Source organism: Mesoplodon densirostris, chromosome 18 (assembly GCF_025265405.1).
Source record: "Mesoplodon densirostris isolate mMesDen1 chromosome 18, mMesDen1 primary haplotype, whole genome shotgun sequence".
In the NCBI taxonomy this organism is placed as follows: domain Eukaryota; kingdom Metazoa; phylum Chordata; class Mammalia; order Artiodactyla; family Ziphiidae; genus Mesoplodon; species Mesoplodon densirostris.
The window spans coordinates 52,785,001-52,812,526 of NC_082678.1; the positions used below are offsets into that span (position 1 = coordinate 52,785,001).

Below are 27,526 nucleotides of genomic sequence, written 5' to 3' on the forward strand. Positions count from 1 at the left end.
AAGAATCCTCCTGCCAATGCAGGGGACGTGGGTTCAGTCCCTGACCCGGGAAGATCCCTCATGCTGCATAGCCACTAAGCCTGTGCCTGCGCTCTGCAGCCCGTGCTCTGCAACAGGAGAGGCCACGACGGTGAGAGGCCCATGCATTGCAACTAAGAGTGGCCCCCGCTGGCTGCAACTAGAGAGGGCCTGCCCGCAGCAAAGACCCAACACAGTCAAAAATAAATAGATAAATAAATAAATTTATTTTTTTTAAATGCCAAAGGATCTTGGATTTTAAATAATTACTTGCTACAATTTGATAAAAATATGGATAGCTAAGGTTTTCTTTTACTAATTTTGTAGGAGGAAATAGCAGAAATGTACCACTTGTTTGCTCTGAAGATGACCCTGATTCCAAAAATAATGCTAAAAATACTAAAAGGAATCCAACAGACCTTCCCAAATGTGACATTGGCTGTGCTGAGACCTTGTTTGGCCTTAAGAACATTTTTTCCCCATCTGAAGACTTATTTTCATTTTTGAAGGTATTTTCAATGTCTAGTAAATTTATGTTCTTTTTTATCTTCCCAACACTTTCTTTTGAATCTTAAGGTTAACTTAAATTTACCAGTAATTTTTACAGGCTTCAGATTTCTGATTTTAACACATTGTACCACTTTGACAAATGGTGCATAGGCATTGCTCTAAATTCATATTATAGAATTTAGAATAGAACTTAGAAATATTTCAGATAAAAAAAGACAGTTTCAAAACAGTAGTTTTTAAGCAAATGAGCTTCTAATTATTGAATTAGGGTATGTACTATTAGAGAATTTAATTTTTTTAATTAACAGTCTAAATTAATCTTTTAGACTCATGATGCTATTTGATGTATTAGGGAAGTGTAGGTTAATAAAATTATGAGGGTTAGCGACTCATTACTTTGAAGATAGATAGGAATGACACTATATTCATATGGGTAGAAAAATGTTCAGACTATGTACTGTTATGACATTTCTTTACTCAATATTGTTTTTCAGCACAAAATCAGAACAAAGGAAGAATGGCATAAGCTCATCCAGCTTCTTACAGAATTCCAAATGAGGAATGTAGATTTCTTATATAGTAATCTTGAGTTCATTCTACCACTACCTGTTAACATCATTCCAGAAACAGAAAACTTTTCTGGTTCGTCAGTAAGTGTGGACACCAATGCAGCAACAAAAAATATGAAATGTCTTGCTAGGAAACTTTCTGAAGGAGAGAAGCCATTGAAAAAGTCACAAAAAAAGAAACATAAGAAAAAGATGGTAATTTTACATGATAGTGACTTATTTGACACCGAATTGGACTTTTCTGATGAATTTATTAGGCTTTCCTCTGCATCTTCTCCAAATTCAGAAGAAAGCAAAGCCAGAGATAAAGAAAGCAATCCAGAGACAAATAAACTAAACAAATGTCTAGAGTCAAACTTTGAATCTATTCCTCGTTCTCCTAAAACACCAGCAGAAAAAAAATATTCGGTCCTTGTTTCTCACGGTTTAAATTCTCTCACTGAGTTCGTGGATAACATGTCCTTCCTAGATGCCCTTTTAACTGATGTAAGGGAACATAGGGAATTTGGTAAAAATGATTTTGGCTGGACAAATGGAAAGGTTAAAAGTGGACTTTGTGATGAGTTTAGTCTCGAGAGTAGTGATGGATGGACTTCTCAAAGCTCTGGAGAATTAAAGGCAGCTGTAGAAGCTCTCAGCTTTACTAAATGTTCTTCTACTATTTCAAAAGCATTGGAAACATCCCTGAATTCTTGTAAGAAAGTAGGAAGAGATCCAACAAAAGAACTTACTTTTTATGTTTCACAAAAGCGCAACAATGTACACTTCAGTCAGTCAGCAGCTAATTTAGAGTAAGTCTTGACTTCTGTTTACTTTTTATTTTTCAATAATAAATGGTAAAGGGGAAATTATTAGTTTCTTTCTCTTACTAATTTTGAAATGCTGGGCTTTATTGATCATGGTAAGCCCTTCATATTAATAATGTAGCTTCTAATGAGACAGTTAAGGAGACCAGCCTGATTGCTGGGAAGAAAAATTGAGAGATTGGGGTGGGGGTTAGATTTGGGAGACTCTTGGATAACAGGGAAGGGGTCTGGATTTGGTGTGCAGAGAGCAGGTAGCCATTAAAGTCTTTTCAGTATGGGAGTGATTGATGTGTTGAAAATGATATAGGAGATGAATCTGGAATACAGTTAATCTAGTCTAGACCAGAAGCAAGGAGAAGCAGAGACCAGCAGCTGGTTTGGGGATTGTTGCATTTTTATTGGGCATTAAAAATCAAAAAATAATGCATTACTTTTAATTTACAGCAGTGCTTGGAAGAGGATAGCAGTCATCAAAAGTGTGTTTTCTAGCCGATCTCTTCCGAACCTGGGTAACAGACAAGCTAGTATAGTAGAATACTTGCCAACTCTTCGAAACATTTGTAAGACTGAGAAGCTAAAAGAACAAGGAAAAAGTAAAAGAAGGTAGTTTCTATAAAAACATGTTACATAACTATTTCAAGATTAATAAATATTCTCATCTGATGGAACTATTACTATTAAAGTGTTTTTCCTTGTAATTTTGACAGATTCCTGCACTATCTTGAAGGAATTCACCTTAACATTTCAAAAGACACTATGAACACCTTGGCAGCTGGCTTCCCTTAATATCCTACATGTACGGTGCCTTGTACAGATTCTTACATGGTCCTTAAGAGACTTTTTTTTTTTTTTTTTTTTTTGCGATACGCGGGCTTCTCACTTGCGGCCTCCCCCGTTGCGGAGCACAGGCTCCGGACGCGCAGGCTCAGCGGCCATGGCTCACGGGCCCAGCCGCTCCGCGGCACGTGGGATCATCGGCAGGCGGACTCTCAACCACTGCGCCACCAGGGAAGCCCAAGAGACATTTTTATAGTGATTTTCATGGAAGAGTTTATTTCTCTTAATGTACATTTAAAACAGTCTATTTGTATATTTCTTATTAGTGTGTAAATATTTAAAATGAAAAGATTGGAGTTACAAATTGTATTTATAATTGTAGTGGTGGGGGTTTTTTGAATTTTTTGGTATTATCTGATTTAGCATTGGAGTATTTTTGTATGTGTGTGAGCTGTTTCTAGAAGGTAGAGTTCACTGAATATTTCTAAAGGTGCTTCAGTGCTAAACTAATCCATAATTTTTCCCCTTCTGGTGACCCTTAATCCATGCTGTGAATGTGAATCACCTAGGTGATAATCTTTTTTAAAAATAAGTTTACACAATCCAAAGGACAAAATAGCATGTATAATACATAAGCAAACTTCTAAGGAAAGAAATTTCAAAAAGTAAGATCTTCCTGATAAAATTATTTTTAGTGTACTCATCCAGCATATTTTACCATGTGAATCACTGAACGCTGACAAGGTGAAATCAAGATTACGAACTTCAGGTTTCATAAATCTTTTTTAGTAACCATACAAATGTGATATCTTGTATATTTTGACAACGCAAATCATTTGTACATTTTTCTTGTATTTTTATATCATTGATGTTTTATTTCATAAAGATATTAATGATAATATAAATATTTTGGACAAACTGCTATTCACTGAAACTGTAATAAAGGATTCTACCCTAGGATTTCTACATGATAGCCATTTTGACTTAAGGTTATATTTTTGGAGAAGGTATATATTTTTAATTACAAGATTTTAAAATACCACATTTCACTTAAAATCATTTTTGCAATCAGATGTATCTGAAAATAATTTCCTATTTCAATTGTTTATATTATATATTAGCTTAATATTCAGTTACATTATCTGGTGAATTAATTTTCACTTCAAAAGGTAAGTATCCTAATTTTGTACAGTTGAAAAATAGATGTATACCTGGGTACAAAATGTTTTTACCTCTTATTTGTTCAACCTACCTTTTCTTGTATTGATAGTACACTGATTTAATTAAAGGCTAAAGCTAAAAGACTGCAATGTTTAGAGAGTTCCAGATGTAATCATCTGGGTAAATACGGATATTGTATAGGCTTGAATATAGTCTATATCTTACAGGTTTTGTCCTTGTACAAAAGAAAGAATAACATCTAAGGCATTTTTTTAAGTATATGGATTTATTATTTTCTACTGAATGCAAAAGTCCACTACCTGTAGAGCATTTACCAGTTAATTTGGTCTTTAATTATTAGAAAATTCGGATAATCCTCATCAATTGAGGAACCAAAGTAAAATAACTCCAAAGAATTGGATTTAAATGATCAAAAACCAAGAAATAATGGGGGTATTTTCCTCCCTAATAGGGACACATTTAATCTTTTTTTTTTAAGGTTAAGCATAATTTTGGGAAATATTTTCTCAATTCTTAAAGGTTCCTCTAAGACTTAAGATTTACTTTTGTGATAAAAGTAACCAAATTTTGGGCTTCCCTGGTGGCGCAGTGGTTGAGAGTCCGCCTGCCGATGCAGGGGACATGGGTTCGTGCCCCGGTCCGGGAAGATCCCACATGCCGCGGAGCGTCTGGGCCTGTGAGCCATGGCCGCTGAGCCTGCGCGTCCGGAGCCTGTGCTCCACAATGGGAGAGGCCAGAACAGTGAGAGGCCCACATACCGCAAAAAAAAAAAAAAAAAAAAAAAAAGTAACCGAATTTTGGGTTTTTTTGTTGGTTTGGTTTTTTTTTTTTTTTTTTTTTTTTCTTTCTTTCTTTCTTTTTTTTTGCGGTACGTGGGCCTCTCACTGCCGTGGCCTCCCCCGTTGCGGAGCACAGGCTCCAGACGTGCAGGCTCAGCGGCCATGGCTCACGGGCCCAGCCGCTCCATGGCATGTGGGATCTTCCCGGACCGGGGCACGAACCCGTGTCCCCTGCATCGGCAGGCGGACTCTCAACCACTGCGCCACCAGGGAAGCCCAGTAACCGAATTTTGATGACTCTTCAGTACTTAGCATCTTATCCTATAAATGTCTAATTTGGACACATTTCACTACAGCTATTTCTAGAAATGTTGAGAAGTAGAATGCCACACATCTGGCATGAACAATTTGAACGGTTGGTGAAGCTGTTCACTAAAGTGTAAAACAAAGGCAACTGAGGTGGCCTGGGGGAAAGAGAATGAGTTCAGATGTGTACTCGGAGGTATCTACAACAGTTCCAAGGTGGAGACGCTCACATACACAGTCACATATGTAGAGATTTACTTGTGCACGGCCACAAGTCTAGAGTGTACATCAAACTGCCTAGGGAGTTGGAGGTGCTGGAAGGGAGGACTTCCATGTATTTTATAGATTTCTGATTATTTGAATTTTTTTTCCCAACAAGTATACTTCACTTTTAGATTAAAGGAAAGAAAAGACTTAATGCTTTGACATCAGAGAGACTTGGGTTCAGTATAGGTGAGATATAATGAGGGCCTGAACTAAGGCAAATCTAATGGAAATGGAGAGATGTGGGGAAAAAAGTGCTACTTTTCTCAAAAGGTGGTCTGTTAAGTAAAATATTTCAAAGCTTAGGGCTTCCCTGGTGGCGCAGTGGTTAAGAATCCGCCTGCCAATGCAGGGGACACGGGTTCGAGCCCTGGTCCGGGAAGATCCCACACGCCGCGGAGCAGCTAAGCCCGTGTGCCACAGCTCCAGAGCCTGCGCTCTAGAGCCCGTGTGCCACAACTACTGAAGGCTGCACACCTAGAGCCCGTGCTCCGCAACAAGAGAAGCCACCACAATGAGAAGCCCGCGCACCACAACGAAGAGTAGCCCCTGCTCGCCGCAACTAGAGAAAAGCCCACGTGCAGTAACAAATACCCAGTGCAGCCAAAAAAAAAAAAAAATTTTCAAAGTTTAAAAATGAGCCTATTGGGCTTCCCTGGCAGTTCAGTGGTTAAGACTCCACACTTCCACTGTAGCGAGTACAGGTTCGATCCCTGGTTGGGGAACTAAGATCCTCCATGCTGCGTGGTGCAGCCAAAAAAAAAGCCTATTAAACAAAGCTTGTTTGTTTGGGGCTTAATAGATTGAGCTGATGAAAACTCCCTTCTGGAGGCAGTGCATCAAACCACATTGTACTTTCAGAGTAAGAAGAGGATTCTACAAGCTGTGTTGTCAGTTATATTTAGCTTTATTCCCATGATGAGCACCATCCAGAAAATTCATTATTCCCTATTTTAACAGTATGATAATAATGCAAATCCTTTAGTATAGATGGCATTTGCCTTTCAAGGAAGATAACTTTGTTTCTTGTTTTGGATGTTTAGGGAACATCTTATTTTTTAATGCTTAAACCCAAAAGGCACAGAATCTCATTTATTGATTTAGCCTTGGTTTATTATTGTGTAAACCATTCAGTAGCCAAAAGTCTGACTTGAAACATCTAAATACAGTCAAACTTATGTTTTCTTCTCCATTAACACGGATGTTCGAAACAGTTGGTTTTAAAACTTCAGACCTAATAAATATAAATTAATATGATATTAAGAACATGTAACATACTAACCTCAGAATTTTAAGATTCAGTATTAAAAACTGCCAATTCATAGAAGGCAATAGCTTGTAATAATGAATCATATAACTCTTCTACCCTGTATTGTTCAGTAGATGAAAACATCTGTCTGTAGCGGACTATCTTATCTGGTGGGAAGAATACCCGAGGCTCTTCTTTCAGTACAGACTCTGAGAGGAGCTGCTTCACTACCTCTTTTCCACTAGTCCGCGTGTCACCAATCATCAGTTCAAAGTGCTTCCCCACTGCATTTCGGTTCATGCTCAGCACCTGATGATGGCCATCCTGGGTAAAAGTTGTATTCAGCAAGGCATACAGCATGGCTTCCATGATATGAAAATGTAATAGTATAGGAAACAGAGATGAGTTCTGAAATGAAGGTCCTGTTTTCTCCAGGACATAGAAGTCGGCTTTAGGCATCTTTGAAATAACTGAAGAAACCTTTTTTTTTTTGGGGGGGGGGGAAGGAGGGAAGATAAAATAAGTGAACAGAAATAATTCATTAAGCTTTATTGTTTGGGCCCCCTCTCTGTCCCACTTCTATTTTTTAAATATATAACTTACATAATATTGCTATTGACAATTTTGAAGTAATTGAAAAAGCATTTTCTGAAGGGGTCAGGCCAGCCAAGTTCTTTCTAGTAGGAACAAGCTGAGCTAAGACAAGTCAGTAAATCCTCCTAATTACTAGTTTCTTCATCTGTACAGTGGGCTTCATAATTCCTAAAAACTATATTGGCTTTAAGATTAGACAAAATTGTCTTATTTAGCTTTTAAAAAATTCTAGGGTAGAGTATAGGGTTGGAATAACTAGCCTAGAATCAGTCACCTCTGCAACTGACTAATCACATCATATACTTGATTGAACCAGTTTTCATAGATATAATCAGGATGATCATTATTGCCCATCTCACCAGGTTTTGAAGACTAAATGAGACAATAAGTAATAGTGTTTGAAGAATAAGCTTTATAAATATGGTAATGAAGTTTCTTAACATTTAGAGTAATAAACTTTACCACTGATTTTCTCAGGATCTGCCTTTGATTCATAAGGCATTTCTTGAAATAAATGATTCAATTGTTAAAAAATCATAAGTGATGGAAAACATAGGAATGGGTGAATAATAAGTACCAAAAGAAAATCCATCCTTACTATCTTATTTCATTCCTTTTAGGACTAAAATACTACACAATGAGCTCTAGCAGGTAGGGATTTGGAGGTGTAACTGCCTTACCTCTTCTAAATAGACAGATGATAGGTATGTTCCTTTCATCAATCGGCAGTATTCAGTTTGCTGCCAGTCCAGCACTGCCAATTTACGATCAAGGTGAGCCCAGGCAATTCTTCGAGTACCAGAAACAATGGATACAATACTATTAATTGCCTAAAACAAAAAAGGCTGGTTTAATTACAAGTGTAAACATTTTAACAGATATAAAATTTAAGATACAAACTCAGAAATCCAAATTAGTTTATTAATAGAAATATATTTACAGTTTATGAACTAAGAATTGTTAAAGAGTAATTATTATTAAAAGGTAACCAGGGCTTCCCTGGTGGCGCAGTGGTTGAGAGTCCGCCTGCCGATGCAGGGGTCACGGGTTCGTGCCCCGGTCCGGGAAGATCCCACATGCCGCGGAGCGGCTAGGCCCGTGAGCCATGGCCGCTGGGCCTCCGCGTCCGAAGCCTGTGCTCCGCAATGGGAGAGGCCACAACAGTGAGAGGCCCGTGTAACGCAAAAAAAAGGAAAAAAAAGGTAACCAGTAGCAGTCTTTTACTTGTTGAACAGAACTTTTACTTGTTCTCAGCACCTAGCTCAAAGTAGGCATTCAAATATGCAAATGTTTCTGGGGAATGTGCTAGATACTGGGAAACAAGGGACATAACCATATATTATAAGAAATGCCACCATACAAGTTACACTGTAGAGAGGAGAAATGGTCAGGAAGACTTATTGGAGAACTAGGAGAATGAGTAAAATGGTAAACGGGGAGTTATTTCACCCAGATGTCTGCAAATACAGGCTGACACCTCTCACTCAGGCAGTGAATAAAGAGTGCAAGTGGGAAAAGGGCAGAGGGGTAGGCACATTTCTGCAAAAAGTAACTTCCTTTATCCTGAGAGCTACAGGGAGCCACCAAAGCCTATAACATTCAGGTGTAACATGAGATACACATTTCAGAAAGAACATGGACAGCTGTGTGGAAGGTGGACGGGAGGCGTCTAGACTAGAGGTGGGGATTTGTGTTAGGTACCTGTTGCATGACAAAGTACTAAGAATCTAGGTCACAGTGAAGAAGCACAAGAAACAAGTAATAGGAGTAGAACTAATATGTGAGATGAAGGAGGAGCCTAGGAAAACAGCCATATATCTTCTTAACATTCCTCCTAAATAAGTCTTGCCCAGACCTACTTCTCTACATCAACTGTCCTTTCTTCCTAGAATGCCTTCCTCTTCCTGCTAGTCTAGTTCACTCTCCGTGATCCAGGCTGAGTTCTCCTAGTAAACATTCCCCAACCCACAGTTCTCTCCTCTAAATTGCCAATTTACTACCTGTACATCTCATTCTTTGAGAATAACCATATAATAGATTATCTATTTATATGTGTATCTCTGGGCCCACCAACTAAACTATAATCTGCCTGAAGAACCCCATCTTGGTGCTCAGAATAGTGCTTTGGTTCTCAAATATTTAGGCAGTATAAGACGCATTAAGAAAAAAAAAGTATACCTTAAGTCTCTCTCTTCCTATTTCTGGTTTGATGAGCTTCCTCAAGAGCCGATTTTCCTGTAACTTCCTTTTTTTCCCTCCAGTCTCTGGATTAAGAATGGAGTTACAAACTTGAATGGTGGTTTTATACTGGAACAAGGGCACATTCATTAAACTCTCCAAATTCTGAAATGGCCCAAACTTTTCTCTGTGCTCTACAATACTGAGGGACTTTTTTCCACGAAGTAATGTGAAAGCTTCAAGTTCTTTATTAGACGCTGTATTCAACACATGCAAGATGGAAGCCTGCTGTTCTGAAGAGAAGAGCTTGTCAAGTGCCTTTCCAGACTCCTTTGCGTTTTCATCAGAAAAATCAACATGGGGAATAATTTTCTTTGGTGCAGTGGATTTTTTCCGACAGCAGGAATTATGTAGGTCCTGGAATAAGGAGGACCCTAATGGAACTGGAAAACATCTCCACCTCCCTGAAAGGAAATTTTAGCAAATGTAAGTTGAGACGTCTTAGTTCCTTTTAGCGTTAGTTGTGGCCTAACCAGAGCCTTTGCAAAGTGACACTGACTTTCCTATAATTTAACAACTAGTGGGGTTTCCCTGGTGGCGCAGTGGTTAAGAATCCGCCTGCCAATGCAGCGAACACGGGTTCGAGCCCTGGTCTGGGAAGATCCCACATGCCGCGGAGCAACTAAGCCCGTGCGCCACAGCTACTGAGCCTGCGCTCTACAGCCCGCGAGCCACAACTACTGAGCCTGCGTGCTGCAACTACTGAAGCCCGCGTGCCTAGAGCCCGTGCTCCGCAACAAGAGAAGCCACCACAATGAGAAGCCCGCGCACCACAACAAAGAGTAGCCCCCGCTCGCCACAACTAGAGAAAGCCCGCGCGCAGCAACGAAGACCCAACGCAGCCAAAAAGAAAGAACTAGTGGATCATATCCATAAGAGATATCTTCTGATTTTTATGGATAACGCCTAGGTTTTACTACCTAGAAATCTTATTTTATGTCCATCAAGAAGCATGTATTTAAAAAATGATTTCAACTGCCTAACGTTTTTGAAATTTTTAACCTTAGAGAAACCTTTTAACAATTAATAGATCTTTTTAACAATATTTATCTTCAATACTTTCTTTCTCATCCAGTGGAACCAAATAAAACTAAATTTTAGGGAATTCTCTGGCGGTCCAGTGGTTTAGGACTTGGTGCTTTCACTGCCAGAGCCAGGGTTCAATCTCTGGTGGGGGAACTAAGATCTCGCAAGCCACATGGCACAGCCAAAAAAAGAGAAAAACAACCAAATTTTATACGTTTATAATAAATGTTTTAGCTGAGTGGTAGGTTTAAGGGCGGTTTTTATTTTCTTTTGTACACTTTTCAAGATTTCTACCATGACTATATTTCTACAAAGAAGAAAAACCATATAAGGAACAACTTTGTAAAACCAATGGAAACTTTGACATTGCGGCCACAGGACAACAACGCATCCAGAAGCAAGCAAGCAGCCGTTAGACTCCGAACCCTCCGCCCTCGGCCCAGTCCGAGGAGTCGCTCGTGGACCCCTAACCCAGGGAAGAAAGCACAATCGCTCCTAGGCTCGGCGACCAGAACAGCCCCGTCAACTCAGCGGGGACCCCAAGAGGGAGACCTGGACACGGGACCCAAGGGGGAAATACTCCAGGACCAGGGGCTAATGTCAGACGGGAGATTCACCCAGTAGTGCAGGCACCCTACCTCCCGCCAAGAGGATACTAGGGACGTTCATCTTCCACGTTAAAGAAATAGGCGCCCGCGCCCATCTTCCTCCACTAACTTCCGGTTCCTGCGTGCTTCGCCCAAAAGCGCCCGGCCTTTCAGTAGAAAGGTTCCAGCGGAAGCGGCGTTCCGGCCGGCCCGAGGTGGTTCCCGCCGGCCCGAGGTGGTTCCCGCTGGGCTGTGAGCAACCGCTCCGCTGCGCCTCTGGGCAGACGCCGGCCCGGATTGTGCCGGAATCCGGAGCCCCCGGGTGCGCCGCAGGCTCCTTCCAGTGCATCCGGGAAAGGGCCTCGCCCTCACCGGCCCCTGACTGCCGGTGAGCAGAATGTCTGGGAAGAGAACGCCTGGGCGGGTTTTAGCCTGTAGTTGGCAAGATCCCTCCTTTGGGGAGACTCTCTGGGTTTATTATCTAGGCATACAGATTGATGAGCTCCTATTGGGGCCCTGCCTAGAGTCTGGTGGGGGAGCGTAGGCAGGAACATACATAACCAAATCACCAGGTAAAATGGAATAACTGGGACAGGTGCGAGGTGGTGTTTCAGGAGCTCAAAGGGGGAACTGTGTGAAGACAGCCTTCAAGGAAGGGAGAGGTAGGAGGAGGTGGCTTTGACACTGGGCCTCGACAGTATCCTATTTGGAAGAGATGGAGGGAGCCGAGGCTGGCTCCAAATTTGGCTGGGCCTCGAATGCAGAATGGAGCAGCTGAATAGTTCCACGAGGTAACTCGAAACCACCGGGGCTTTTGTAGAGTCAGATTTGAGGTGTGTTTCTAAAAATTTGGGCATATGTCGAAGTGTGAGGCTGGATTGGAGGTAAAGAGCCTAGTAGCAAAGTGTATTTGGAAGCTAGTGTATCTTCTCAAGGGACAGGCAACCATAAGGAACTGAACCTGGGAGGTTGTGTGATCAGGCCACTCGGCATGGCTGTTCTCTTGCTCTCTGTACATCCCCTGCTGGAACAGTCCCTGCTTTTCCTACACCCTACTCAGGTGGCTGACCTTCGCTCCTAATCATAGAGCCTAATCAGTAAATGCCTTTGTACTTGCCCCCGGCCCCAGCTAGTGATTTTTCTAATCTATAGCCCAAAACATCTCCACTGGGATAGTTTATCAAAGGGGCAGTGAGGGGCTGTGCTCCTCTGCTGGTTTCCCTGGTAACCAATGTACCCACCTGACGTCATTTCCCTCTGTAACTGGTAACCTCTCCCCCCGCACCCAATGAAGACTGCTACCATGTCCTGCCCTCCACCATGTGGGGCTGCTCCAGAATCCTTTTGCTTCAGATGTGTAAGATCCCTTATCCCTTAAACCATTGATGTCTCTGTTGCTGACTCTGGGTTCTTTCAGGAAAGATGGGACGACTTTAGCTAATTTTGTGAAAAACAGGGAAGTCAGGAGGGCGGCGGCTTTGGGAGGGCCAGATGGTGTGTTTGCGTTTTTATCAGGCAGCAGTGTCTGTGTAGCTACTGTCCAGGAGGTGGTGGAGATGTGGCCAGTTACAAGTACTCATGAGAATTCTAGGATTCTTGCCAATTTCTGCGGAACTTAGGAATCCAACACAAAATAAAGCCAATTTTTTGTGCAAAATTCTCCAAATCAATGGGAAATAATTTCCTTTTAACTCCAAGGCTTGTTCCACTTAATGAGGTGTTAATGAGTTGAAATGTATCCCTCAAAAAAGATTGTGGGGCTTCCCTGGTGGCGCAGTGGTTGGGAGTCCGCCTGCCGATGCAGGGGACACGGGTTCGTGCCCCGGTCTGGGAAGATCCCACATGCCGCGGAGCGGCGGGGCCCGTGAGCCGTGGCTGTTGAGCCTGCGCGTCCGGAGCGTGTGCTCCGCAGCGGGAGAGGCCACAGCAGTGAGAGGCCCACGTACCGCAAAAAAAAAAAAAAAAAAAAAAAAAGATTGTGGCCTTGTTTGGAAAGAGGGTCATTGCAAACATAATCAGTTAAGATTAAAATGCCGTCACACTACAGGGGGTGGGGGGCAGCTAATCCGATATGACTGGTGTCCTTATAAGAAGAGGACCCTGTGAATGCAGGTGAAAATGGAGGCGGAGCTTAGAATGATGCTTCTACAAGCCAAGGCCAAGGATCATCAGCAGGTCACACACACCACAAGCTGGGAGACAGGCATGGTACAGATCTGCCTGCAGAAGGAACCAACCCTGCTTGCATCTTGATTTCAGGCTTCTGGGCTCCAGAACTGTGAGAGAATACATTTTTGTTGTTTTAAGCCACCCAGTTTGTGGTGATTTGTTACAGCAGCCCTAGAAAACCAATACAGGAGGCCATAAGGAGCGCTGGTGATTGATGCTTTCTGAGATGCTGTGGTTCACTGGCAAGATATAACAAATGACTTGCTATCTGCACAACCTTAGACAGTTTCTCATCCCCTGTGGACCTCAGCTTCCTCATTTGTGACATGGAGGTAATGGTACCTGCCTCACACCGCCAGGAAATCCTCCTGAGAGGATTTCTCGTTAGAGACTGGATGCAGAGAGCCTGGCATAGAATAAGTGTTCAGTAAATGTTACTTCCCCTATTAAAGTTTCATCTCTTCTTTGGAGCTGATTATTAATGACCTTGAGGGGAAACTCCCTCATGCCTCAGAGCATTCATTCAGAATTACTTTGACAAGAGCCTGGAAGTAGTAAGAGGCAACCACTATGCATGATTTACTGTAAATCAGAATCAGTGGGTTCAAAATGAAAGTCATCATCTTCCCCAGAAACCAGCCCCTCACTTCCCTGTTTTTGTTGCCCAGATACAGATGGCCTTGGCCCTTCCCATGCCTGTGTCTAGCCCGTTATCTAGTTCCTATGTTTTCAAAACTTTTTTGAACGTGACCCAGGACACATTGATGATGTACGTGTGAAACAAAAGCTTTATTTAAAGACACTTGTACCAAAGCTTTATTTAAAGACACTTGTACCAACAAGGACCTACTGTATAGCACAGGGAACTATACTCAGTATTTTGTAATAACATATAATGGAAAAGAATCTGAAAAAGAACATATATATATGTATTTTTTTAACTGAATCACTTTGCTGTACGCCTGAAACTAACACAGCATGGTAAATCAACTATACGTCAATTTAAAAAAAGAGAGAGGGGCTTCCCTGGTGGTGCAGTGGTTAAGAATCTGCCTGCCAATGGGCCACGGGTTCGAGCCCTGGCCCAGGAAGATCCCGCATGCCGCGGAGCAACTAAGCCCACGCACCACAACTACTGAGCCTGCGCTCTAGAGCCCACGAGCCACAACTGTGGAGCCCACGTGCTGCAACTACTGAAGCCCGCATGCCTAGAGCCCGTGCTCTGCAACAGGAGAAGCCACCGCAATGAGAAGTCTGCGCACTGCAAGGAAGAGTAGCCCCCGCTCGCCACAAGTAGAGAAAGCCCATGCACAGCAACGAAGACCCAACACAGCCAAAACAAAACAAAACAAAACAACACAAATAAATACATTTTTAAAAAGAGAGCGAGAAAGAAAATATTTGTGTTTTTACATAGGATGCACCTTGACATTTTCTACTGTATTTCAGTTTGTGTGTGTGTATTTCAATTTTTAAAAAACACTGATCTGGTTTTGTTTTTTTTTTAACACTGATCTGTCTTTAACCCACAGGACATTGGGTGGAGATGTCTAGTAGATGGTTAGATATGTAAGGGAGAGGACTAGGCTGTGCCATAAAGAAATGGCACTTTATCCCAGGAGAATGCCTGGCTGAGCCAGGGAGAGGGACAGTGTGAGGAAAGCACGGGGAGTCCAGGAGAGAACCCTGGGAGCACTAGCGTTGGGTGCGAGTAGAGGATTCCCCAAAAGATGGAGAAGCAATGTTCAGAGAGATTTAAAAGGAAACAGGGGCTTCCCTGGTGGCGCAGTGGTTGAGAGTCTGCCTGCCGATGCAAGGGACACAGGTTCGTGCCGCAGAGCGACTGGGCCCGTGAGCCATGGCCGCTGGGCCTGCATGTCCGGAGCCTGTGCTCTGCAACAGGAGAGGCCACAACAGTGAGAGGCCCGCGTACCGCAAAAAAAAAAAAAAAAAAAGGATATAAAATTGTATGAAAAATGTGGTCCCAATGATCAAAAGATGTATAAAAGACCAGAAGGAAATTTATGAAATATTAATCAATATCAGTGGTAGGACCATTAAAAAAACACCATTAGGTTGAACTGCATGACATTACTACTTTTGTAAGTCAACTTTATACATTTCAACATAAAATTTTGTTGAAAAGGGCTCAAGATGAACTTGGATTTGAGTCCCAGCTCCAGTACTCTGTATCATCCAGTATGTATCATCTCAGTTGTGTAACTGTGGACAAATTCACTTAGATTCTCTCGGGGCCTCAGTTGCCTCATCTGTAAAATGGGCCTAAAAATAATCTACATCTCAGGGTTTTATTGAAGAGCAAATGGAATAATACCCATAAGGGTCCTGACATACAGCAATCCCTGAATAAATGGTAGCCATAACTGTGGGTGGTGTTTTCTTTCTTCTTTATTGTATTTTCCAAATTTCCTATAATTATAGTTTTTAAAATTCTATAACTAATAAACATAATTATTTAAAATTTCCAAGGGGTTGTGGTCTATTCTGTGGGGATCTTGAGCCCAGTCCACGTCTGGGAATGTGGTTGAAGGTTTTCTTCTAGTCCTGCTGTGGCTGGGCTCAGCTCGACAGAGACAGTGACCCCAGGAGCAGGACTGATGTTTGTGCTCTGAGGGATCCTGGGAGCTTTATTTACAGAGGACACTCTGTCCCAGGGCCCGACTGCCCCCTCACCCAGCAGCTGCTGTATGGACTGAGCCCACGAGAGAGGCTGCCTCTGCCCTATCCCAGTACTCGGTGTCCGCTGGGTCAAGACATCCTTTGGCACAGAGTTCTTCCCTTAGAAGCAGCTCCTGGTTCCCGAATACAGAGCTGAGCTAGACTTTGATCATGTCCAGTCCCCACGATGGGGCTACAGAGTCTCTCTTTGTGGCAATGAAAAAGGTTTGGAAATAAATAGTGGTGATGGTTGCACAGCATTGTGAATGTAATGAAGGCCACTGAATTGTACACTTTAAAATGGTTAGAATGGCCAATTTTATTTATTTATTTAAATATTTATTTATTAATTTATTTTTTGGCCGCGTTGGGTCTTCACTGCTGTGCGCGGGCTTCTCATTGCAGTGGCTTCTCTTGTTGTGGAGCACAGGCTCTAGGCACGTGGGCTTCAGTCGTTGTGGCTCGAGGGCTCTAGAGCGTAGGCTCAGTGGTTGTGGCGCACGGGCTTAGCTGCTCCGCAGCATGTGGGATCTTCCCGGACCAGGGCTTGAACCCGTGACCCCTGTATTGGCAGGTGGATTCTTAACCACTGAGCTCCCAGGGAAGTCCCTAAATGGCCAATTTTATGTTATAGAGATTTTGCCACAATATTTTTAAAAGTGAAAAAAAAATCCAGTTATAGGAAGAGGACTAAAGGGAGAGCAGCCTTGTCCTGTGGGATTTGCCAGACACCACAGTAGGAGACCTGGATGTAGGCCCCTGTTCCCACCTTTGCTTTGGCTATGACTTAGGGTACCTTAACCTCTCATCCTCCATGAGGATAACAGGCTGCTCTCAGAGGGCTGTCATGGAAACCAAGTGTGATCAAATGGTGTGAAAGTCTCTGTAAAAACACACAATACTTGTTAATTAGCATTATCCCTCTCTCTCTCCCCTCTCCCCAAAGAAAGAAAGAAACCCATCACCATGGGGACTTCCCTGGTAACTCAGTGGTTAAGAATCCCCCTGCCAATGCAGGAGTCATGGGTGCGAGCCCTGGTCTGGGAAGATCCCACATGCCGCGGAGCAACTAAGCCCGTGCGCCACAACTACTGAGCCTGAGCTCTAGAGCCCGCGAGCCACAACTACTGAGCCCGTGTGCCGCAACTACTGAAGCCCGTGCGCCTAGAGCCTGTGCTCCGCAACGATAGAAGTCACCGCAATGAGAAGCCCAAGCACCGCAACGAAGAGGTGCCCCCGCTCACTGCAACTAGAGAAAGCCTGCGTGCAGTAACGAAGACCCAATGCAGCCAAAAATAAAATAATAAATAAATTTAAAAAAAGAAAAGAAACCCATCACCAACAAAGTTTAACAGTACCGCTTTTTGTTTCTTTTTGTTTCTTTTGTTTGTTTTTGGCAAACCTTGAGGCTTGAGATTCTGGTGTTTTTGTTTGTTTGTTTTGTTTTTAGTTTTAGTTATTTATTTTTTTGGCCACACCGCGGCATGTTGGATCATAGTTCTCCAACCAGGGATCGAACCTGTGCCCCCTGCAGTGGAAGTGCAGAGTTTTAACCACCGGACCGCCAGGGAAGTCCCTTGAAATTCTGTTAAATGGAAACTTCCAGAAATAGGACGGGAAGAGAAGAAACTAAAGGAACCTCTCAATCTCTTGCTTCTCACCATGAAGGAGATGATATATTTTCCCTTGGGTTGGCTTTTGTGGGACCTCCAGGGAGGGGACGCTGAATCTCAAGGTGCAAAGAGAGCAGCTCAGCGGGACAAAGGCACCCAAGAAGCTCCCCAACATCACTGTTCTGCCCTGGCTGCGGAGAAATGATGTCCTTTCCCTGTCCCCTCTTCGTCCCCCACTTGCCCCCTCGCCTTGCCTTCATCCCTTAGGTTGCCTTTCCCAGATTCCTCCTGGGAGATTTATTTCTGTCCCTTTTTTCATCTAAAGCAGCGGAAATGAATCATCTTTCGGCCTGTTTGGTAAACAACCCCATGCCCTCTGACCCCTCTCCAGGCTCTCTCCTTGGTCCCTCTGGAGAGATTCCTAGGCTAGGCCTCACCCCCACAGTCAAGACCCTCCTGGCTGCTTACTCTTGGTAATGTCCCCTTCCCCCAGGGCCTGGAGGCTTGACCTCCTCCACCCTGGGGAAGATGGGAAATGACACAGAGCATTCCAACGGATGATCCCATGAGCTGACCACAGGGGCAGGGGAAGCAAGGGAGCCACTGTGTTTTGAGAGCTTTGTGTGCCATGTACTGGCTCATCTCAATGACCCTATTAGGTGATCTCTCGACCCTCGTTTTACAGATGAGGTGTCCAAGGCTCAGAGAAGTGAAGGAACTTGCCCAAGGCCACACAGCTGGTGAGTGATGAAGCCAAGATTCAAAGTCTGGGTTTCTGAATTCATTCCATTACACCATGCTGCCCTACGTGTTCGCATGTGTATGTGCACGTGTGTTGAATTGGGGATGCTGGCAGATCAGCTGCAACCCACCAGAATGGAAGCCTAAGATGATGTGCATTAAGCCTTATGCATATGACAGATATTTGCCTACAGAGGGGATGACAAGTGTGCACAGCGTGTGCCTTACCGGGAGTCTGTGGATCACTGAGGATGGTGTCAAAGAGGGACAGAGATGGGGGAGGGGCATTCACGAAATGCCCAGATTCAAGACCACCTAAGCCCTGCCCACACCTCACGGTGATGGAACTTCACAGATAGAAATGCCCAGCGGTGTCCCTCTTGGTGAAGCCACACTTCCTGGGGAACACCGTCATGCGACTATGTATTAGACTTCTAAAAATGTGCAGGTGCTTTTTCTAGGAGCTGTGTGGGATACAGAAGTAACTCTTCTGACATCAAAGTATCTAGTGTGCGCATGTGTGTGGGGGGAGGGGAGAAGGAATTAACATAAATATATAAATAACTGTAAGGCAAGATCGGTAGAAAATGCTCAGGGCCAAAGGGCGAAATGGATCCAATAACGGTTGGTATTCTAGCAAGACCAGAAGCTGGAGAGATTACTCCAGGCTAGGGATCAAGGAGGGCTTCCTGAGGAGGTGGCATTTGAATGTCTCTAAGTCTCTGAGTAGATGTAGGATCTATAATACATCAGGAGAACGCTTTAACAGAAGTTAGATCCTTTTTAATTTGCCAAGGACATATGCCCTTATTCGTCTTTTACAGAGGTGTAAACTGAGGCCCAGAGAGGCTGACCAGGTTGTCCACAGTCACAGCGCTAGCCAGTGGCGGGCCAGGATTTGACCTCGGTCCAGGGTGACCGACTCCAAGCCCTGCACTAGGTCCCTGCCGGGCGGGCGTGCGCCTTAAAGAGGAACGCAGCCCGCAAACAGGACGCGCCGGGGGCGGGACAGAAAGTCCAGGAGGGGCGGGGCTTAACGTCCTTTGGGGCGGGACAGGCGGCGCGGGCGGGCTAGAGGCGCCGGTTTTGCGTCCCGCTCCACCTGCGGACGAAGGCGCTGACCATGGGCGGCAGCAGGCCGGGGGGCGGCCGGACTGAGCCCTGCTGAGCCCGCGGGGCCGGCCATGGGCGACCGCGAGCGCAACAAGAAGCGGCTGCTGGAGCTGCTGCGGGCGGCGGGCACTGGCAACGCGCACTGCGCCGACTGCGGGGCGGCGGGTAAGGGCGCGGCGGCGCGTGCAGTCCGGAACGTGGGACCGGCCCCGGCCCGCCGGCCCCCTCCCCTCCCTTCAGGTCCGGGCCGGTCCAGGACTCCCGCTGGATCCGCGCGTGACCCTTATATCACCTTCGGACCCGGGGCCCCGGCAGCCCTCTCCTCGGCCGGTACCGCTCCCACTCGAACCCGGCCGGGCCGCCTGTTCTCCCCACTCTGGACCTCGACACTAGATCCCGGCCCCGGGTGCCCTGACCATTCTACTCACCTCCCCTGCCAGACACCCTGCCCACCCGGACCACGGTCCTTGACGTTTTCGTTCCGGACCCAGCCACTTCCCACACCCTCGGATCCAAACATCCTACACACCAGGGATCCCAGACCCCGGACCCAGTTCTGCCCTGATGGTCCAGTGCCCCTTCCCTACCCGGCCCGGACGTCCCCAGGGTCCTCCCACGTTCCTGCTCCACAGCACTCCGACCCTGTGGACCCCGAGCGTCCCTGACTCCGACTTCCCCACCCGCAGCTCCCCAGCCAGGCGCCTCGGTGCCGGTCCCTCCCTCCGCGCTCTCCTCTAGGTTCCTCGGAGTCCCGACACTTCCACATCGCGCCCGCCTCAGCCTCTCGCCCCCATCCTCCTCGGGACTCCTTCCAAGATCTTCATCCTGGCCGCCGCCGCGCCAGGGCCAGTGGGCTGATCAGAGGGTTTCATGCTGATCTTAGTTCATCCAAGGCGGGGAGGCTAAGAGAGAAGACATGGGCTGAGCTGGACACCTCCCCAGGCTAACTGCCAAGCCCTGCCTCTCCCGGCGCCCCCTGCCCAACCCTGGTTTCTTCACCCAGCTCCCCTCCTGTCCTCTTGCCCCGCAGACCCTGACTGGGCCTCTTACAAGCTGGGCATCTTCATCTGTCTGAACTGCTCCGGAGTCCACCGCAACTTCCCAGACATCAGCAAAGTGAAATCTGTGAGACTTGACTTCTGGGACGACAGTATTGTGGAGGTAGCAAGGGGCACAGGTGGAGAGCATTGGAACAGCAGAACTGGGGTGGAGGCAGTGGGCAGGGCGCTCCCATTCTACAGGGAAGGAAACTGAGGCCAAGAGAGGGGCAATAAGGAGCCAATTAGACTTGCCTTAGGCGAGGCCCTGAGTTCAAATCCTAGGTCCATCACTTGCTTACTTACTAGCTATGAGGCCCTGAGCCTGCTATTTAACGCTAGTTGTGAATCTTTTCCACATCTGTATTATAAAGATACCACTACGCCTTCATAGGGCTGCTGTAAGGATTAAATGCAGGCTCAAGGCAGGTACAAAGTAAATAGTCAATTAACAGCTGCTGTTCTCATTCACTGAAATCTTGGACTATAACAGAAGTATTCCGATTCATGGTTCATAGTCCTCCTCCAGTCCCCCTAGCCAGGGAGGGGACCACTTTTTTTCTCCTGACCTACAAAGATGGAGGACACCTGCAGCCCAGATAACACCATTCTGGCCAGAAAACCTTCAGAGAGCAGGCAGTACTAAACTGGGCTGGCTAGCTGAGGATTTCCGGGACTACTGGGGAAGCAGACCCATGTTTACTGAGTACCCATCTGTGCCATGCACTGGGCTAGACCACTGGGCTAGATACTTTACTCATACATTCCACACGTTACTGTAAGCCTACATATGCTGGGTATAGGAGAGAGCAGTGAACAAGATAAAGTCTCTGCTCACATGGAGCTTACATTCTAGTGCAGGAGAAAGACTGGAAACCAGCACCTAAACCCGAGGGTGGTTTCTTTATACCTTATCACTCCCCTGTTATATCTTCTTCATCTTCACGGTGAGATCCCTGAAGCTCAGGGGCTTAAGTATTGCCCAGGCGTCACTCAGTGAATAAATGGCGCAGCTGGGATGCGAACCCTGCTCTGTTGAGATCCAAAGCCCATGCAAATCCTGGAACACAGCCAAGTGGCCACTGGGGAAGGGGAGAACAGGGTTCACACTGCCCAAGGGACATGGATTAAAAACCCGATGTTTTTTCCACACATGCCCTCACCCCAGATATGCCACTGCTGTTACTGAGTGCTGTTGGCCAGGGCCACTCCTGGCACATCTGCCTCTGGGTCTCTTGGGTGCCAGAGGCCCCCAGTGATCTTCCTGACCTACATAATCTATGGGGCGAGCACTGAACTTCTTCCATCCTCCAGCTCCATCTGTCTCCTGCGGACTTGCAGGGACTGCTGCTGGTGGTCCTGGCCATCTGTGGAGGGGGTGGGAGAAAGAACATGAGCTTTGGAGTTAGAGAGGTCTGGGTTCAAAGCCCAGCTCTCCACTGACTAGCTGTGTCACCTTGGGTAAGTCACCTAACCTCTCTGAGTCTCAGTGTCCTCACCTCTAAAACGGGGATGGTAATATTACAGTGGTTGAGTGGATCGAATGAACTAATGCAGGAGAGCTGTAAAGCTCTGCCTGTATGAAGCATGGTTGTTACAGCACCTCATTGCTCCAGGTTGGGGCTTCCCAGCAGCACAGATGACCAAGCTGGGTGGGGTGGCGGGGAGGAGGGGAAATGTGTCAAACTCCGGGAGGAGTGTCTCCTGACTCAGCCCAGGAGCCAGTGAGAACAGTGGCCTTCAGGGTAGACTGTGGTTTCAGTTCACGTTTTTTCAAGTTCTAACATTACCCCAAGTTGCTGTTGTCTTGCAGTTTATGACCCACAATGGGAACCTCCGAGTGAAGGCCAAGTATGAAGCCAGAGTCCCTGCTTTCTACTATATCCCCCAGGCCAACGACTGCATGTGAGTGGGTGATTTCCTGGTCCCCCCCCGACCCCGCAACCACCGCTACGCCATCTCTTGTGTGGTGGTCTCTTCTACAGACATGCCCAGCAGGTGGAGCCAGGAAAACATTTGGTACTGTCACGGAGAGCACACAGACCTGATGAAAGCCCCTCTCCACCTTCATAGCTTGGGTTGTCATTTGCCCCCTCTGGGACTCAGTTTCCACAGCTGTGAAATGGGGCATTTTCTTTAGGATCTGTCCCTTTGACTTGATGTTCTCATAGCCTACAGGTGATAACTAACTTGATTAAGAAGCTGCCGGTATTTTAGCAGAACAAATGTGTTTCAGCTATTATACTTTCTACGGAGTCCCACCTTAGCTGTCCCACTTGAGCTCAGTGTTGCTCCAAAGCAGCTGCTTAGGCCCCACCTAAGCACCTACTATGTGCTCTGCACAGTACAAGCCACTTTGTATGCATTTAAACCTCTCAACAACCCTCAGGGGTAGGTAGGTATAATATTATTGGCATACTCCCCAAGTTCAGAGGAGTTAAGTAACTTGCCCTTGGTCACACAGTGGATAAATGGTAGAGTGGGACCAGGTCCCAGGTGGTCAGACCCTAACACCACTGCTCTGTCCAGTGTAGCATGCTCAGATCTCATGGCTGGGCCACAGGGAGAGGCTCTTGGGCTCTCCTGGCTTAAGCTCATGAACATGCAGTGGGATGTGGCAGAGTAGATGGTCCAGGGGAGCTGTTGTCTGTCTCATTGACCTAGAGGGCTGAGGCCGAGGTTGGAATAGTATAGTGGTGTGCATATAGCTCACTGGGGGAGATATTCCCCCTGGGGAGACACTGGCCATGTCTGAAGATATTTTGGGGTGTCACAACTGGGGTGGGGGTGCCACTAGCATCGAGGAGGTGGAGGATGAGCAGAGATACTGCTAAACATCCTACAAAGCACGAGACATCCCTCCACCACTAAGAATTACCCGGTCCCAAATGTTATTAGTACCCAGGCAGAGAATACCTGGCTAGCCTGAGCAGGCAGCCAGGCAGCTGCTGTAATGCTCCCATCCTCAGCTGCGGGGTCTCAGAAAGTTGCCATGGGAAGAGGATGCATCAGACACAGCTGACTAAAGATTCTCTCTTTTTAGGGTCTTAAAGGAACAATGGATTCGAGCAAAGTATGAAAGACAGGAATTTATGGCTGAGGGGAAAACAATCTCACCCCCAGGTAAAGTTATTTTCATCATCTTTTGAGGGCTAGTCCTGATGAGTTCTAGAAAACAAAGTGCCTGAGTATTAGGAACAAGGTCAGCAGAGATACACCTGCCCTCCTTGCTCTGGCCACAGAGGCCAAGTTGTGGGTTCCTCGGTCTCTGAAATAGCAACACATCGGCTGGTGGGGTTTTATGGTCTGACTGGCCAAGAAACACATTCGTCTCAGGTCCTTGCAGGGCCACAGGGTGTATAGGGTCTTCAGTATAAATTGCAAAATGACTCACCCACCGGGCAGACCAGGAAGAAATAAGACACCCTGCTTCTGGCTAATGTAACCCCTGGTGTGGCACAAGCCTTGGGAAGGTGCATGGACTGGATTTCACCTCCCTTCCCGCCTTTGTGCAGGGCACAGCCTCGTCGGTGGCCCTGAACCTGTGGCAGTTTCTGCCCTGCTACTCTGAGTCCAAGCTGACACTGACCCAGAGAGCAAAGTATACGAAACTGCTCTTTGAGGACCAGAGGCAGCCAGTGCTCAGCTCTGCTGGTGGCCAGGAGCACAGAGTATTCATCTACCAGCAGGAGCCCAGAGGTCACTCATTATTCCCACGCTCTGGAGAGTTTCATTAGGCTGATGTCAGCGTGAAGTTGGGCCTCCTTCAGAATCAATCCAGTTTCTTAGGATTTAGCCTACTTAGAGTTTACTATGTCTTCTTAGGAAACAGCCAAGGAAGAAAGTTGAGGGTAGCCCAACTGAAATCATACAACATTGCAAATTTGGCCCCAGACAGGACCCCCATGTCCTGCAGCTGAAATAGCTAAATTAGATCCTAGACATTTTAGCAGCAGGTGAGAGGTTCATTCCACCCCTGAGACCATACGGTACGGGGTTCATGAGTTGCTTGTTTGTCTTGAAGCCGTGAGTGTTCACTCTTTCTCATCCTTGGTGGAAGGTAACCGAGAAGGGTTCCTATGGAAGCGGGGAAGGGACAACGCACAGTTCCTGAAAAGGAGGTTTGTCCTCCTGGCAAGAGAAGGCCTCCTGAAGTACTACACTAAAGAAGAGGTAAGTCTTCTCTTACTCCTCCCCAGCGCTGGCTCTCACCCCACTCAGGTCTACATTTTTATTTATTTATTTATTTTATTTTTGGCTGCGTTGGGTCTTTGTTGCTGCACGCGGGCTTTCTCTAGTTGCGGTGAAGGGGGGCTACACTTCGTTGAGGTGCGCGGGCGTCTCATTGTGGTGGCTTCTCTTGTTGCGGAGCACGGGCTCTAGATGCGTGGGCTTCAGTAGTTGTGGCACGTGGGCTTCAGTAGTTGTGGCATGTGAACTTCAGTAGTTGTGGCTTGTGGGCTGTAGAGTGCAAGCTCAGTAGTTGCGGTACATGGGCTTAGTTGCTCCGCGGCATGTGTGGTCTTCCCAGACCAGAGCTCGAACCTGTGTCCCCTGCACCGGCAGGCGGATTCTTATCCACTGCGCCACCGGGGAAGTCCCAGGTCTACATTTTGATCAATAGCACCTGGTCTCATGTATGAGCTCAGCCACTGAGACTTAGGTACCACACGCTGCTACTTTTCCTTGTTATACAATCCATCCAGTCCACTAAAAACCACACCTTCTCTTCACCTAGAATGGGCTTAGACTGGTCCATGATTAAGCCTTTGATGATCACTTGATTTTTACTTCATTTATTTATGTACTTAAGAAATATTTATTAAGCACCTACTACGCTAGACCTTATTCCAGGAACTGGGGATACAGCAATAAACTGAACGAAGTTCCTGTTCTCCTGGGGCTTCCATTCTAGTGGATGGAGACAGGTGTAACCAAAACATACATCAATACATAATCTATCCAGTGGCAATAAGTTATACGAAGTAAAATAAAAGAGGGTGAAGAGTTAGAGCATGGGGTAGAGGGAGGTGCTACCACAGATGGTCAGGGGAGGCCTCTCTGATGACTTTTGAGCAGAGAACTGAATAAACATGAGTTATGTGGATTTGTGGGCAAAGGGTAGAAGTAGAGGGAACAGTATGTACAGAAGCCCTGAGCATGGTCATGTGTGCTGATTAGAAAAGGCAACCCCTCTGAGAGGGTGCAGCCCTGGTCCCTGTCTAGGCAAGCAGAAGCCTGGATGGCAGTGCTCACTTGTACCTTCAGCTGGGGGCTTTTTGTTCAGTGCACAAACTGCCCACCCATGAGCCGTAGCCCTGGCTTGAGCTGGGAATGTATTTGGTGAGTCTAGAGGACATGAAGGAGGCCAGAGTGCCTGGTGCAGAGTGAGCAAGAAGAAAATGGGGCAAGATGAGCTCACACAGTGGAAGACTTCAGAGGCCATAGGAAGACTTGGGATTTTTCTTTGGAAACAGCTTTATTGAAATATAAATTCACACACCATTGGATTCACCCATTTAAAGTGTATAATTAATAGCTTTCAGTATATTCATGGAGTTGTGCAACTCTAACCACAATCAATTTTAGAACGTTTTCTTTACCCTAAAATGAAACCCCACATGTGTTAGCTCTAGTTCTCCACTCCCCTCCCCTCCCCCAGCCCTAGGCTACCACTGATCTACTTTCTAACTCTATAGATTTGCATATTCTGGACATTTCATACAAATGGAATCATACAATATGTGGTCTTTTTTAAAATTTTTTGTTTATTTATTTATTTATTTTTGGCGGTGTTGGGTCTTCGTTGCTGCACACGGGCTTTCTGTAGTTGCAGCGAGCGGGGGCTACTCTTCGTTGCGGTACACGGGCTTCTCATTGCAGTGGCTTCTCTTGTTGTGGAGCACGGGCTCTAGGCACACGGGCTTCCGTAATTGTGGCTCATGGCCACAGGGGCTTAGTTACTCCGCAGCATGTGGGATCTTCCCTGCCCAAGGCTCGAACCCCTGTCCCCTGAATTGGCAGGCAGGTTCTTAACCACTGCACCACCAGGGGAGCCTGTAATAGTTCTTTACATATTCTATACACAAGACCCCTATGGGATATATGATTTACAAAACATTTACATTCTTTTTTTAATATTCTTTTCCACTATGGTTTATCACAGAATATTTTTACAAAACATTTAGACTTTTGGATTTTACTCTGCTATTGGGAAGCCACAGGAGGGTTTTGAGCACAGAAGTGATCTGCTTTGACTAAAACTTTTGGAAAGGGGCACTCTGGCTGCTACCGGGGCGAGAATGGCGTGGGGTGGGATGGGGAGGCGAGAATGGAGCAGTGGGGAGGCGAGGGTGGAAGCAGAGAAGCCAATTAGGAAGCTATTGCAATAATCCAAGCGAGGAATAATGGGTTAGATCAGGATAATGGTGATGGAGCTGGTTAGAAGTAGTCAGATTCTACGTGTATTTTGGAAATAGAGCCAATGGGATCTACTGAAGGATTGGACACAGAGTGTGAAAGTCAGCAGAATCAGGAATGATTCCCAGATTTTTGCCTTATGCAACTAGAAGTCTAGATTTGTCATTTGCTGAGATGGCAAAGACTTAGCTCCCTATGGGGATGATCAAGAGTTCCTTTCCCGTTTGAGATGCTTATTAGTCATACAAATAGAGACTGAGAAAGAAGTTCTCAGAAGTTCTGAGTCTAGAGATTTGGGGAGAGTTTGGAGCTGGAGTCATCAGCATGTAAACTGGTTTAGCAACCGGACTGGCTGGGAGTCACCTAAGCAGGGGGTGGGGGTGGATGAGAAAAGATGTCGGAGGACTGAGTATTTTAGTTATTTGTTGCTGAGTGACACACCACCCTAAAACTTAGTGGCTCAAAACATCAGTCTATCGTGTCTCACAGTCCCGTGGGTCAGGAATTTGAACAGGCAGTGGCTGCTCCAGTGTACTCCATGTGGCATCAGTGGAGTGGTTGGGCTGCGCTAGGAGACCCAGGAAGCCTTCACTCACTCACATGTCAGGTGCTTTGGCATCCTTCTTGTGCGTTCTCTGTGATTGTTCCTCATTCAGGAGTCCAGCTCAAGCTTTGTTGCAGCATGGCGGCTGGCTTTCCCCGAGCAAATGAGAATGCTGCCAGGCCTCTCAAAGGTTAGTCCAGGAACTGCCTTCTGTTGGTCAAAGCAAGTCATGCAGCTAGCTCCAATTCAAGAGGAGGAGTTATAGATTCCACCTCTTTATGGGTAGAGTGGCATATGCAAACTAG

At 46.0% G+C, this 27,526-nt stretch overlaps 3 protein-coding genes across 11 annotated transcripts in view; 2 read left to right on the forward strand and 1 right to left on the reverse strand.

The window, feature by feature from the left end:
- Positions 1–3,620, forward strand: part of LOC132479277 (ATPase family AAA domain-containing protein 5-like) — a 36,512-nt gene extending 32,892 nt beyond the window's left edge. The window contains exons 20-23 of one of the 3 annotated variants that reach the window (XM_060082827.1): positions 346–527; positions 1,023–1,888; positions 2,348–2,506; positions 2,611–3,620. In XM_060082827.1, the coding sequence (XP_059938810.1) occupies positions 346–527; positions 1,023–1,888; positions 2,348–2,506; positions 2,611–2,689 (1,286 nt within the window). In that variant the 3' untranslated portion in view covers positions 2,690–3,620. Of the gene's footprint in view, positions 1–345; positions 528–1,022; positions 1,889–2,347; positions 2,507–2,610 lie in introns of those variants that run through there. The other 2 variants (XM_060082828.1, XM_060082829.1) reach the window with 2 other exon arrangements.
- TEFM (transcription elongation factor, mitochondrial) lies at positions 2,295–11,034 on the reverse strand. 2 transcript variants are annotated; one of them, XM_060082837.1, is made up of 5 exons: positions 10,957–11,034; positions 9,233–9,696; positions 7,735–7,884; positions 6,494–6,940; positions 2,295–2,477 (listed from the first exon to the last, which is right to left on the reverse strand). In XM_060082837.1, exons 1-4 carry the CDS (start codon positions 10,985–10,987, stop codon positions 6,503–6,505), a joined length of 1,083 nt encoding a protein of 360 aa, XP_059938820.1. In that variant the 5' UTR covers positions 10,988–11,034; the 3' UTR covers positions 2,295–2,477; positions 6,494–6,502. The 2 variants fall into 2 exon arrangements, with proteins under 2 accessions (XP_059938820.1, XP_059938819.1); XM_060082836.1 differs by lacking the exon at positions 2,295–2,477 and having other exon boundaries at positions 4,957–6,940.
- A 94-nt stretch (positions 11,035–11,128) lies between these two features.
- The window catches only part of ADAP2 (ArfGAP with dual PH domains 2), a 37,354-nt gene continuing 20,956 nt past the window's right edge, over positions 11,129–27,526 (forward strand). For 3 of the 6 annotated variants that reach the window (XM_060082831.1, XM_060082834.1, XM_060082830.1), the window contains exons 1-5: positions 19,169–19,385; positions 20,251–20,381; positions 22,071–22,162; positions 23,301–23,380; positions 24,318–24,430. In XM_060082831.1, coding sequence (XP_059938814.1) covers positions 19,292–19,385; positions 20,251–20,381; positions 22,071–22,162; positions 23,301–23,380; positions 24,318–24,430 — 510 coding nt within the window. In that variant the 5' untranslated portion in view covers positions 19,169–19,291. Of the gene's footprint in view, positions 11,294–18,051; positions 18,107–19,168; positions 19,386–20,250; positions 20,382–22,070; positions 22,163–23,300; positions 23,381–24,317; positions 24,431–27,526 lie in introns of those variants that run through there. The other 3 variants (XM_060082833.1, XM_060082835.1, XM_060082832.1) reach the window with 3 other exon arrangements.